The sequence below is a fragment of the Delphinapterus leucas genome, unplaced genomic scaffold, assembly GCF_059928025.1.
Source record: "Delphinapterus leucas isolate spDelLeu-1000000601 "Yukka" unplaced genomic scaffold, BTC_Dleu_Yukka2 spDelLeu_asBTCV2_sq25, whole genome shotgun sequence".
In the NCBI taxonomy this organism is placed as follows: domain Eukaryota; kingdom Metazoa; phylum Chordata; class Mammalia; order Artiodactyla; family Monodontidae; genus Delphinapterus; species Delphinapterus leucas.
The window spans coordinates 16,422,833-16,435,643 of record NW_028322234.1 but is presented as its reverse complement, the minus strand read 5'-3'; the positions used below and the strand labels follow the sequence as shown (position 1 = coordinate 16,435,643).

General features: G+C 60.8%; 1 protein-coding gene across 8 annotated transcripts; it reads right to left on the bottom strand.

The window, feature by feature from the left end:
• Positions 1 to 2,416: 2,416 nt before the first annotated feature.
• On the bottom strand, positions 2,417 to 10,593 carry MATK (megakaryocyte-associated tyrosine kinase). 8 transcript variants are annotated; one of them, XM_089905660.1, is made up of 13 exons: positions 10,576 to 10,593; positions 8,122 to 8,181; positions 7,621 to 7,734; positions 7,419 to 7,534; positions 7,113 to 7,332; positions 6,564 to 6,657; positions 5,083 to 5,148; positions 4,073 to 4,172; positions 3,913 to 3,997; positions 3,754 to 3,827; positions 3,444 to 3,639; positions 2,978 to 3,064; positions 2,417 to 2,882 (listed from the first exon to the last, which is right to left on the bottom strand). In XM_089905660.1, the coding sequence occupies exons 2-13, from the start codon at positions 8,128 to 8,130 to the stop codon at positions 2,643 to 2,645; spliced, it is 1,401 nt and encodes a 466-aa protein (XP_089761786.1). In that variant the 5' UTR covers positions 8,131 to 8,181; positions 10,576 to 10,593; the 3' UTR covers positions 2,417 to 2,642. The 8 variants fall into 8 exon arrangements, 6 of the variants coding, with proteins under 6 accessions (XP_089761786.1, XP_022413374.1, XP_089761785.1 ...); XM_022557666.3 differs by lacking the exon at positions 10,576 to 10,593 and adding an exon at positions 9,405 to 9,508; XM_089905659.1 differs by lacking the exon at positions 10,576 to 10,593 and adding an exon at positions 8,845 to 8,914.
• Between the last annotated feature and the right edge of the window lie 2,218 nt (positions 10,594 to 12,811).

Below are 12,811 nucleotides of genomic sequence, written 5' to 3'. Positions count from 1 at the left end.
GATAGACAGACAGATAATCTGTAACTATATAAGTAAAATATAGCATGTCAGGTGGTCAGAAGCCTGGTGAGAAAACTCAAGCAGGGGAGGGAAGGTTGCTCTTTCAATGAAGGTGATCAGAGTGGGAGATGGAGTACAAGGCTGTAAATTCTGGACAAGACTGGCTGTGAAGGGGTGGGTACTGGGGAGCCATGGGAGGTTGTGGGGCATGGGAGGGGCACAGATGGCATTTTGGATGAGTAGCTATTGTGTGCAAGGTGGGAGGCCAGGAGGATGCTAGAGGCCTGGTTAGAGCAAGGCTGGGGGAGAGGCAGGAGAGAAATCTCGGGGGAGAAAGTCTGAGGAGGAGGGAAGAGGACCGGTATACCCGGACCCTGTTTTTGGGACAGGTGGATGATGGGACTGTCTCTCAGGCGGTGGCCTGAGAGCCGGAGCAGGATCTTGGGAAGCCCCTGAGACTGGTTTGCCAACCCCCTCCCCAGTCCAAGGAGCCTGGGGGCTCAGGCGGGGGGGGGGGTGTGCCCTGAAAACAGTGAGGAGGGGCACTGGGGTTGAGAGGGGCAGGATGAGACCCAGGAGGAGGACAGAGGGAGTTTGACCCAGCGGCGGAGCCAGGCGGGAGACCCAGGCCCGTGGATGGACTAGGGAGTGAGTGCAGAGGAAGCAGAGATAAGTCCTTACCTCATTTCTGCTGGCTTTGTATAGATAAGGGAATGTAGGGAATGTTGGCTTTGTAGGGGAAAGGCACACACAGAGAAAGAGAAAGAGAAAGAGGTGGAGACAGGCACTCACACGCGGCATGAGTGCACACGCTCAGACACTCACATGCAGCAAAGGGTTGCAGGCCCTGGAGAAGTCGGGGGCAGGGGCGAGCAGCCTTGGACGAGGAGGGACGGCCGGGTGGGCAGGGGGCTTGATACCCAAGGGGTTGGCCAGGCAGGGAGGCCCCAGAAGCCCTGAGCCCAGGCTCCTGGGGCCCCTCCAGGCCTCAGCTGCCCCGCCTGTACGGTGGGCTGGGGCTCTGTGGAGTGGGGGCAGGTAATTCCCCTAACGCTTCATCACTTGGAAACGCTAAAGAGCTGCTCTGTTCACAGGCCCCATTTAGCTAATTGGCTCCGGGTGGGTTAAGAGGCGCAGGAGGGATTTGGGTGTTAGGCCCAGGGGGCTTTGGCGATTTAGCAGGATGCGGCTGAAGGTCCAGACGCTGTGTCAGCTTAGAGCACCGGATTAGGGGCAGGCCAGGGCAGTGCGGGGCCACCTTCCATCTGGATTAGGCGGGGGCCAGGCCACTCTCAGCCCCTCCAGCCTCCCACCCTTCATTTCTCCCCCAGGAAGAATCGCTAAACCCCTTCAGGTGCTGGTGGGGAAACTGAGGCCAGAGGGTGGGCAGGGCTCAGGGCGGGGAGGGGGGGAACTGCAGGAGGTCAGCGTGACCTTGAGACATTTCTCAGGCTCCGCTCAGGCAGGGGTGGGGCAGTCAAGGTGGGAGGCCGTGCTGTGGTCTGGTGTCCCCTCACCAGCTCAGGCGGTCCTGGGGAGGGGCCCACACCGAGCTGGCCAGAAACCCCCTCTCCAGGCAACCTAGAGGCTGGCTGTCTGGGAGCGTCATCAGAGAGAGGGTGGCTGACAGTCACAGGTAATAGCTGAGCACTAGCTGTGTGCTCAGTCCTTCACTGGTGTGAGCCCTCAGGGTCCTCATGTCTCCCCCGGAAGAGATGCCTGATCATAGAGGAGGCTTTGGGGGCCCATGGAGGAGGGCCACCTCTCTAGTTTGCCCAGGACACCCCGAGTTTAGCACTAACACCCCCCATCCCAGACATGCCCTCAGTTTGACGCAGTGGCTCACGGCAAGCCCGGGCCACACAGCTACGGGTCGAGTCAGGATTTGAAGCTGGGGGTGCAAGCCCGGAGCCCCAGCCCCCGCTTGAGAGTGGACGGGAGGGGCAGGGCCTTGGGACAGGCCGTGCGGCTGGCTTTTTTTCAGCGAGTGTTCCCTGGAGTCACCGGGTGAGGCTGTTAGGTCATGACAGGTGGGGGATGTAGCCACACTGGAGCACCCCAGGAGGGGACGAGGGGCAAGGCTGAGGAAAAGAGGATGCCAGGACAGGGGACTCGGATGTCCGCAGCCGCTGGCACTCTCCCACTGTCCTTTGCACCTGGGACCCTGAGGGCTACGGTGGGGTCTTTGCCACCAAAGGAGGTGGCGGACCCGTGGGTGATGGCAAGTGGCTCTACGGGTGGCTGTGATCCCTGGCCTGGGGGTCTCCTGGCCCCATCCCAGGGGAAATATATGCCCCTCTGGGCTGCAAGGTCCTAGCCTGGTGAACCCCTCAGTGGGCAGACAACTGGGCAGGCAGATCACCCCCAGTAAGTGATGGGGTCCCCAGAGTGGTAGCAGAGAGAGACTCAGACACCCAGTCCTTGGAACCAGTCTTTATCCAGGCGCTAATCCTTCACTTCCCTGGGGCCGTGGTGCCCACGGGCTGCCCAGAGCCCCCCCCCAACCCCGACGCAGCCTGCCCCTGTGATGTGAGCCGGGCGGGCAGCTCGCTGGCCCTGCCGCTCCTCAGGCCTGGCCCGAGTCCCCACCCTGTGCCCCCCACTGTCTCAGTTCTCTGGGGCCTGAGGCCCCGCGGGCAGGGTCAGGGCTCCTGGCTGCGGGGCAAGGTGGGACCATCTGCATCCTGCCCCCCGTTGGGGGCCGAGGCGCCCACGCTGCGCAGCTCCCGGGCCAGCTTCTCAGCCAGTTTGCGGAAGGGCGGCCGGCGAGCGGGCTCAGCCTCCCAGCAGCTGCCCATGAGGGCGTGGATGGGACCCGGGCAGCCCTCGGGGGGCTCCATGCGGTACCCCTTCTCCACGGCCTCTGACACCTCCTTCAGCGACTATGGGCAGAGGGCACGCCGGTGCGGGCTGGGGGTCAGGATCACGACCCCTAGACCTGCGGGGGACCCAGTGCCGCCCCCCCGCCCCTGCTCACCATCTTGGGGTATGGAGCCCGGCCGTATGAGAAGACCTCCCACAGCAGCACCCCGAAACTCCAGACGTCCGACTTGCTGGAGAACTTCTGTGGGGCCGGAGATCAGGGGGAGAGGGACCCCTCAGGGCTTCTGCCCCAGCCCCTGCTTCCTCCAGGAAGTCCCCCTGGGTTGACCTTTAGTCCCAGGTCTCCTCCCAATAGGCTCCTGCCTCTGAATCCGCCCCACCCCCCAACCCAGACTCAGTGCAAGAACGAGGTTATTCTTGCTCTCACTTGCTGAGCCCAAGACTGTTTCAGAAATGAGGAGACCAAGGCCCAGACTGGGGCTAAAAGGAACAATTATGGGCCAAGGGCTTACCAGAGAGGCGGAGCCAGTCCCTTGGAGGTTCAGAGAGGCAAGAGACAGGCCCAGGGTCGCACAGGGGTGCTAGGGTTCCAAGGGCCCTGGGGGGTAAGGGGGGCTCACCCCGTGTTTGAGAGCCTCGGGTGCCGTCCACTTGACTGGAAGCCGGCTGGAGTCCAGCCCCTTCCGCTCGGCTTTGGCCAGGCCAAAGTCGCTGACCTTGGCCACCAGGTCCTCGGACACGAGGATGTTCCGGGCAGCCAGGTCTCGGTGCACCAGCTTCTTGCTCTCCAGGTATTCCATGCCCTCAGCCACGTGCCTGGAGTGGAGGGGTGGCGGGCACGGGGCTCGGGTGCCTGGACCACAGACTCCCAAGGCCAGGCTCCTCCCTGCTCCGTGCCTCGGTCTCCCTGCCCCCGGGAGCCCTACTCACAGGGAAAACTGCAGGAGCTGGGGGGTGTTCACAAGGGCCCGGCCCCGCGTTCGTAGAAAATTCACCAGGTTACCCTGTGTGGGAGACACGGGTGGGGTGAGGGCTGCTGGAGGCTGCTCGGCCGCCGCACCCCGCCCGACCCTCAGGCCCTGCCCCCACCTTGCTCACGTGCTCCATGACGATGTAGAGGCCCTGGTGCAGGATCACACCCAGCAGACGCACCAGGTTCTTATGCTGCATCTTCCTGGGGGCAGGCGGGTGTGGGGTGAAGGTGGCTTGGACCCCCACCCCAGCATGCCCTCCCCTCACCAGGACTCACGTCATGACCGCCGTCTCGTCCAGGAAGGCCTGGGCTGTCACGTCACACTTGATGTTCTTCACGGCCACCTTCTGTCCCAGGTACTCACCCTGCAGGACGGCTGGGGGCCGGTGGGGGAGGAGATCAGGACCCCACAGAGACTGGACAGACACAGGGACATACCCACTCACACTGACCCCCAAGGATGCCGATGCAGCAGTGGGTCCCCAGGCCTGGAAACCGCTCCCCTACAAGCTCCAGATCCCTGAGCAAAGAGAATCACCTAAACCAGTCTGCAAACTCCAGCCCTCGGGCCCAATCCAGTCCCAACGTGGGTTTCTGCAAGGCTCGCAAGCTCAGAATGGGATTTTACATTTTTAAATGGTTGAAAAAAGATCAAGAGAAGAATATTTTATGACATGAAAATTGCACAGAATTCAATTTCAGTGTCCATAAATAAAGTTTTATTGGCACACGGCCATGCCTGTTCATCTCCCTGCGTCCTGTGGCTGCTTTCCTGCTACAAGGACAGAGCTGAGCAGATGTGACAGATGGAAAATACACACACTCCAGCCCTTTCCAGAGAAGGTCTGTGAGCCCTGATCTAGGCCCCAGGGCCTACCAGGATAATAACTTCAGGCAACGGCATCAAAAGAGAGGGAACAGGGACTTCCCTGGCAATCTGGTGGTTAAGAATAAACGTTCCACTGCAGGGGGCGGGGGTTCCATCCCGGTTGGGGAATAAGATCCTGCATGCCATGCAGTGCGGCCGGGAAAAACAACAACAACAAAACAAAAAAGGGACCAGAGGGACCAGTGTGCACCAGAGCCCGGGGTTGTGAAGGGCTCACACCCGCTGGGCGCCTGCCTGAACTACCTTTCTCCTGGCACTGGCTGTCGTGAACCTCCTTTCACAGAGAGGAGCCCTTGGGTTCTCAGCCACACAGCAAGTAGTTATCAAATGTGGATGTGAATTCATCTCTGGGACCCCCCCCCACCCTCCTTCAGCCCCTGCCAGGCACCCCGCTCACCTCCAAACTCTCCTTCTCCGATCTGCGCTCCCAATGTCAAATGCTGCAGGTTCAGTAACCAGCCGGCTGTCGGGGGGAGACCCGGTCAGAGGGCTGCCAGGTGCCAGCCCCTCCCACGGCAGCTCCACCTGGCGGGAGACCAGGCCGTGTGGCATGCGTCCCCACAGTGGCCCAAGGGCGTGTCTGAGGCTCCGCACTCCTGGTACCAGTTATCGGGCGGCCAAAAGCAACAGAGCCCTTCTCTGTTCCATCTGGAGACTGTGTCCTTCCAAGGACCCTGTAGGCTCTTCCTTTACGATCCTTTATCCCTGACCACCCAGGGACACACACACGGGCCAAAAAATACAACAGAGATTGGTAAAGCTTCCAGAACCTTCTGGTAAAGGTTCTGGAACCTTCCAGAATCTTCCAGCGCTCTAAGTCATCATCTGTGTTCCAGCTTCCCTGATCTTTCTCTCAAGCACCGCTGTGTTCTTCCCCCCCGCCCCCAGCAGGTTCTGTAGGTCTCCTCCTCTACCTCCCCAAAGCCCCTCTCCAAATCACGAGCCCCTGAGTACAATCAGGCACGGTGACACCAGCCTCCACCCAGGTGCCATCCCCAAGACACTTCCAAGGAGACAGCCACGATCACCAGGTTCAAAAGGGGTGGCCACGGTAGGGCACATTGGCTCTGAGCATGGAGGATTTCACTCCTCAAGGGCTGGAAAAGCATTTCAGGTGAGGGGAATAGAAGACACAACAGTACAGAGGCATGAGAGGAAACGAGGAGTCACACAACCCTAGGGGCTTGTGGAATAGAGGAAGGGCTTTGTAGATGAAGCAGGAAAGATAGCTCGGCCACAGGGGAGGGTTCTGGAAGGCAGTGGAGCTGCCTGAACTCCCTCCTTTAGGCAGGGGAGTGATATGGGTGATTTTCACAGTAGACAGCTGCCTCTGAGGCCACAGGGTTTGGGAGGAAGGAGGACACTCCCTCAGGGAAGAGGTGGTCTGACTGGACTGTCTGAGGCTGGGCTAGGGCAGGGGCAGCCAGGCAGGGAGGGGCCGGATTTTATTTTTTATTTTTTGGCGGCGCCAGGTGGCTGTGGGATCTTAGTTCCCTGACCAGGGAGTGAGCCCTTGCCACCCCCTGCAGTGGAAGCGCGGAGTCCTAACCTCTGGAAGTCCTGGGGAGGGGCCAGGTTTAACAGGTGTTAGAACTTGGCCATGGAGGGGGTGTGGGAGGGTGGGGGACGTCGAGGATCTGCCCAGGGTTTCTGGCTCAGGGATGATGGGAACAGAGGCAGGGGTCGGGGTGGGGGGAAGCAGCAGGTGTGAGAACCAGATCAATATTGTGCCCCGCCCAAGGGCAGCCCAGGTCTTCTGCCTGCAGAGGCAGGCACAGCGACCTGCTCAGGTGATGTGGCCTTGGCCCTGTGCCCAGGCCCCAGGGCCCTGCCTCCCCAGGCCAGGCTAACACTGAGCAGAAGGGCGGGGCCCCCTACCCTTGGCCAGCTCCTCCTCCGCTGACTTGGTGCCCTGCTTTCTCTTGGGTTTCACCAGCTTCGTGCAGATGGCCCCCTTGTCCTTGCTGTAATGCTGCAGGGTGGGGCAGGGCAGAGGCAGCCATGAGCCCACCCCGTGGGCGAGGGAACCCCTGCATCCCATCCCCTTCCTGGGGGGACCTCTGGATGGGGTGGGTGGGAGCTGGGGAAGAGGAGAGGGGGTTCGTTCCCACAGGACTCTTTAGGCTGGTTTCCATGGGAACAGGAAAGGATGCAGACTAGCAGGAAACAGGAGGATGGGGAGTGTCTTGGCATTGGTGTCAAATTGGAGGTTCCTAGGTGTTACCAGAGGAGTCACCCCAGTCTCTGGAGGTGGGACCTGGAGGACTCAGACCATGGAGACCAGCCCCTCCTTCTCCCCATTGGGGAGCAGACACCTCTGGGGTCCCATGTCCAGCCAGCCGTCGGGATAGGGTGGAGCCTGGCATCCGTCCCTCTCCGCAATGGGGGGCATGGGCTCTGGGGTCCCGGGCCTGTGGCCGGCCGCACCTCCACCATATCCATGAGGTTGCAGAAGCAGACCGCCTCGTCGATGGTGAGGTGGCCGTCGCGGTGCAACACACGGTAGTGGATGACGTCACGGCCAAAGCTCACGCACAGCACGTAGTCGCCCGGGTGCCGCGCGGACTCTCGCACCAGGAAGAGCCCGTCCTCGGGCGGCTGCAGCTGCTGCACAGCCTCCTGGCCCGAGATCTTCCCGTGGAACCACCTGCGGCCGGCGGGAAGGCGGGCTGGGCATGGCTGGCCGGGACCCGCTGACCCCGCCCCGGTCCCGGTCTCTTCCCCACGACTCACGGCATGAGGCTGAGCTTGGGGTCCGCAGAGAGGGCCTCGCGCTCCCGCAGTGCGCCCGCCGCCAGCAGCCCCTCCTGCCCGCTGGCGTGGTGCTTGGCGCGGTACCAGCTCTTGTTCTGCGGGAAGGGAGCCAGGTGGGGTCGGTGGGATGGTTTCCTGGCGGAGTCCCCTCTCCCCAGGCACACGTCCCCTCCCCACTCACCTCGCAGGCCTCCAGGATGGTGACCACGTCACCCTTGCGGAAGGCCAGCTCCCCGGGCTTGGGGCGCGTGTGCTCACACTTGGTGATGCATTGGGTGCCTGGGGCCCAGCGCCTCTAGCGGGGGGGGGGGTGCCGAGAGGGGGAAAGGGGTCATGAGAGAGATGCGGGGTGAGGGGAGAGAGAGGCCCAGAGGAGAAAGACTGGATTGAGGTAGAGACCACAAACAGCACACAGGGAGAGAGGAGAGGAGAGAGGTCGAGGGAGCGAGCAGCGGACATATCAGAGTCACAGAGCGGGGGCCCAGGGCAGGAGGGCAGGAGAGCAGGAGGGCAGGAGGAAAGGGTGAAAGAAGAGCAAGAGCAAGTGATAGAGGAAGATTGGCACACACCGCCAAGGGGCCACGGGTCAGACAGTAAACCTCCCGCTCCCCATGGAGTGGAGCTCCTGTGGACTGAGCAGAGGAAGGGCCAGGGCACAGGCACCCAAGTTGGGGGTACTCACCGTTGGCATCCTGGCTGAGATGGGTGAGGGGTGCCAGGCGTGGAGGAAGCGAGGGCTCCCCTGGGGAGGGGGCAGAGACCAGCTGGAGAGCCCAGATTCAAGCGAGGCTGGGGCCCCAGGGGCCATGACTACCACTTCCAGCTCAGGCCAGGTGGAGGTGACAGCCAGCCGGCCTCCCCAGGCTTGTAGGGGCTCCCCAAGCCCCTCTGAGGAGGTGGTCTTTCCCTGGAAGAGTTCCTTAGCATGGAGCCTGACCCCACCATCATCCCCAAAGGGAAACTGAGGCACAAGGCAGGCACAGAGCAAGTGGCCAGGGGCTGACTCAGGCCCCAGCAGCCCACACAGTGCGTGGGGAGCTTGGAGCCACCTAATGGAGCCTGGTTCTTCCTCTTTTCTGGTAAGTAGGCAGGGACAGGACAAGGAAATAGAGGATGATTCAAGGTCATTCCTAAGAATCTCTGACCCTGAAGGGGGTGGGGGCCGGAGCAGTGCAGCCCTGCTGGGCTCCTGTGGCCGCCAGCTGAGCCTCTCCCCTCTCCCACCCCACGCCAACCCAGGACGGACACACAAAGCCCCTCGCTGCTGCTGGGGCCGGGGCATTTCCGCCCCCTGCTTCCCCCATGGACCCCACCAGGTGGCTGGGCAGTGAGACAGGTTGGGAGGGGTGAGTCTCTGCTCTTCGAATATGTGCCCCCAGAAATCCCCAGCCCTACGTGTACTCACACGCATACTGATCCATGTACACACAGAAACACACAGGTGGACACAGGTACCCACAGGCACGCGGGTATGCAAGCAAAAGCAGGTTCTCCTAGAGACAGTTGTGCACACACGTCTACACGTGTGAACACACGCACAGACTCTCGGACATTCGGAAACGTGTGTACCGGCCCCACCCCCCACCACCACACACAAACCCACACTTGAACACCTGGGCGCCAGACGCTGGGCCACTCGGGCACGCAGAGCTACACGCAGGGCCGCGCACACGCAGCTCGGAGACACGCGCACATCCCTCCACGTGGACCCGCGGATACACACACCCAGGGGCTTGCAGACGCGCACACCCGCACCCACAAAAATACCACCCCACCCCACCCCGCTCCTGGTCGCATCTAACCACCCCCGCCCCAGCCGCGTACCGGACGCGCGCCCCGGACGCGCACGCTCGCGCTTGCACACCGGCCCCTCCCGCGCTCGCCCGGCATACCTCCACCCGCGAGCCCTTGGGGTCCCCCCACTGTCCCACCGTCTCTCCCCACCATCCCCACCGGCGCGCTCACCTGTTCAGGGGTCGCCCCTGGGCCGCACCCCGCGCCCGCCCCCAGGAGGGCCCCCGCGCGCCGGCTGCGCACCCCGAGGCGGCCCCGGCTGCACAACTTGGAGCAAGTTGCTCCGCTTCCTCATTTTGGGGGGGAAGGCTGGGATTGAGGAGGTGGGGAGCGGGAGGCGCGGCGGCCTGGGAGGCCCCCGCGGGTCCTAGCGCCGGCCGTACTGCGGTCTGCTTAGCGCGCCGCCGCCACCGGCGGCCCCTCCCCACCCCGCCTCCGAGGCCCCAGGCGCCTCCCGCGAGGCCCGGGCGGGGGCCAGAGGCGTTGTCGGGCTCCACGCCGCTCCCCGGCCCGGCGCTGCGGGGCGCGCACCCCTGCCCCTTCCGGGAACCCACACCTTGGAGCGTGGAGCTAGTGCCAAGCGAGCACAGGGTGGGGAAGGAGAGTGAGCTTCCCGTCCGGGGAGGTAAGCAAACCACAGAGCGCAGACAACACGGTGGACCCTTCTGACTGGGATTCCAACGCCCTCAGTCAACTCCTCTAACAACAAGGATCTCATTTCAGTACCTGGCCCCTGGAGAGGGCTGCTGGTGCCTGGAGCAAAGAAAGCCCTCACAATGTCAACCACTATGAATATCCTTATCATCATCAACGACATTAAGGGAAAATTGGGGCCACAGGAAAAAAATCATCTGGAACTGGAGGCCTCCTGGCAGAGCAGCCATCCTTGGACGGTAAGAATGGGGCCTCCACAGCGCCAACGCAGCTGTGCCAGAGGCAGGTGCTGCCTCCTCCCAGCCTCAGTTTCCTCCTCTGTAGGGCCAGGCAGCACCAGCTTCCAGCTCAGAGGACAACTTGATGAGCATTTGATGGCCTGGGGGCCTGGCTTCCAGCTGTCGCTCTGCGATCTCCCTTACAATTCTTTCTATGAGTGGAGGACTCCGCTTGGACAAGGATGAAGCTGATCTCAGCAGGGTGATGAAGCAAGATGCCCAGAATTTAATTTTCTGGTACCCCAAAAGGCTGTCTGTGCCTCTAAGGTGTCATGTGACTTCTGGCAATAGAGGCCCAGTTACAAGAATTACAGATATTCAATATCATGCAATATTATGCAACAAAAACTAGGAAACTACGTGTATTAAAATGCTAAAATCTCTGGTTGTCAAAAACAACCACCACTTACCAGAATGTGATACAAAACAAAATGCACGATCCCATTCACATTACACAGGAGACAGTAAGTCCACGGGGAACATTCCAGAAGGGGACCCTCCAACCGGCAAAGGGTTATTCTCAGTGAAGGAAGCAGGTAGGAGGCGAGCAAGGGGGAGGACGCCTTTCTCTGTGGTGGTGTAATTTACTAATGCTGGCAGCATTTGCAGGGAGGTTTCCTGCTCGTCAGGCTCCCTGTGCTCCATGGATCTGGCTGTGGGATCATCCCAGGGTGTGCCCCAGCCCCCCCTTCCCAGCCACAGGAACTGCTTTGGACCAAGGGGCTGGGGACCCTGCAGCCTGCATTTAGCGGGGTCACTGGGGGCCAACCATATATGGCAAACCATCAACACTTGCCCAAAATAGAAATGCAACGTCAAAGTAACCACAGCGGAAACCCAGCAGCACCATTAGAGTCACACCAGCCACTTCAGCGGCCCCAGGCCCACGATGGAAGTCTGCCTGCTCTGCTCAGCAAGGCCATGAGCCTGTGCTTAAGACACCCCAACACCCTGGCACCCCATGGAGACTTTCTCCTTGATGCAGCCAGAGAGACGGGAGGAGGTCGAAGGGGTCTGCTTTCTTTCCCTGCAAATCCATGATACTTGGTGTCTGAGAAACATCGACATCCTCCCCAGGACCCCCAGGGGTCCTTGTCCCACACTCTGGGAGGCTCTTCCCTGGAATGAATAACCAGAGAAACCAGAGGTGTTGAGACTGGAGGACAGTCTTTTTTAAAAAATTTAATTAATTAATTTTTGGCTGTGTTGGGTCTTCGTTGCTGCGCGCGGGCTTTCTTTAGTTGCGGCGAGCAGGGGCTACTCTTCATTGTGGCACGTGGACTTCTCACTGCAGTGGCTTCTCTTGTTGCGGAGCACAGGCTCTAGGCGTGCGGGCTTCAGTAGTTGTGGCACGCGGGCTCAGTAGTAGTGGCTTGCAGGCTCCAGAGCGCAGGCTCAGTAGTTGTGGCGCATGGGCTTAGTTGCTCCGTGGCATGTGGGATCTTCCCGGACCAGGGCTCGAACCCATGTCCCCTGCATTGGCAGGCGGATTCTTAACCACTGTGCCACCAGGGAAGCTCTGGATGACAGTCTTAAAAGGAGACAGCGTCAGGTGCCCAAAGCAACAAGGGCTGGCCTGGGTGAGGGAGGCCCCCATGGTGTGGGCATGGGGCATGGAGCTGTGCCTGACCCTAGGGGGATAGATTTGAGTCCATGGTTTATTTGGGTCATAAGGGGTGAGCTCCCCATCTCTGGAGGCATCCAAGAACCAGCCACTTTGAATCACAAAGACGCGTTGGCTCTTCTAGTCCCTGGAGGTGGCAATACCAGTTTCTCCTGTCTCTTGCCTTCTACCAGCCTGAAGCCAGTTGGTAGCCACATCATGGATCGGTCTCCCAGACTTCCCCAGTGCCAGGCTCCTCACCCTCCACATTTCAGTCCTGTTGACTTGATTCCAGAAATTCTCTGACCCCACCCCGCCCCAGGCAAGCCATGTGGTGCAGGCTGGTGACACAGAAGCCCCCTCACTGCTCTCCTGGTTGCCTCCAGTTTTCCGCCTTGCTATCATACACCTTCCACTGCACCAACACGGGATGAAAACGTGGTTGTGCCCCCCCCCCCACTCCACACTCTATACCCTTGCATAGCTCCCCACTGCCCGAGGACAGAGCCTCAGATGCTCAGTCCGGCACTCAGGGCTCTTCGTGTTCAGCCTCCAGCTGACCCCCCGGGCCTCGTCTCCTGCTCCTACCAAGTATCTCCCAGTCTGGCAGTGCTGAACTGCAGGAGTTTGCCTGGCTGTCCCCTCTGCCTGGGATGTCTCCTACCCCCTTGTCCAGCGGGCATCCCCAGCTCTCGCCATCTTTCTGAAGCCTTCCCCACGCTTCTCAGAGTAAGACCCCACTTCTATGCCCTGAAAGGACAAAACAGTAGCCCTCTTATCTTGCTGTGTGAAGGGCGTGGACCTGGCCTTAGTGACTAAGCCCATCAGCCTGCCTGAGAAGGAACCAGCCCAAGGGAAGCAGAGAGGCTGAACCCCTCGGGGAGAATTCAAATGCTTGGATCCAGCCATGCCTGGAGTTCATGCTCTGCCTAGTGTTGGAAGCTGGTCTTTGCTTTTTGGTGGCTTCAGGAGGGGGTTTCTACCACTTGCAACCAAAGGGATTCTTAATACTGAAAATGGGACCAGGAGTTGGGTGTTGAAAT

Coding starts and splice junctions, on each gene's coding strand:
- MATK (XM_089905658.1), bottom strand. Junction 7,735..8,121: donor TCTCAGCCAGGATGCCAACG/GTGAGTACCCCC, acceptor CCCCCCCGCTAG/AGGCGCTGGGCCCCAGGCAC. Junction 3,065..3,443: donor CCGAGGCTCTCAAACACGGG/GTGAGCCCCCCT, acceptor CCGGCCCCACAG/AAGTTCTCCAGCAAGTCGGA.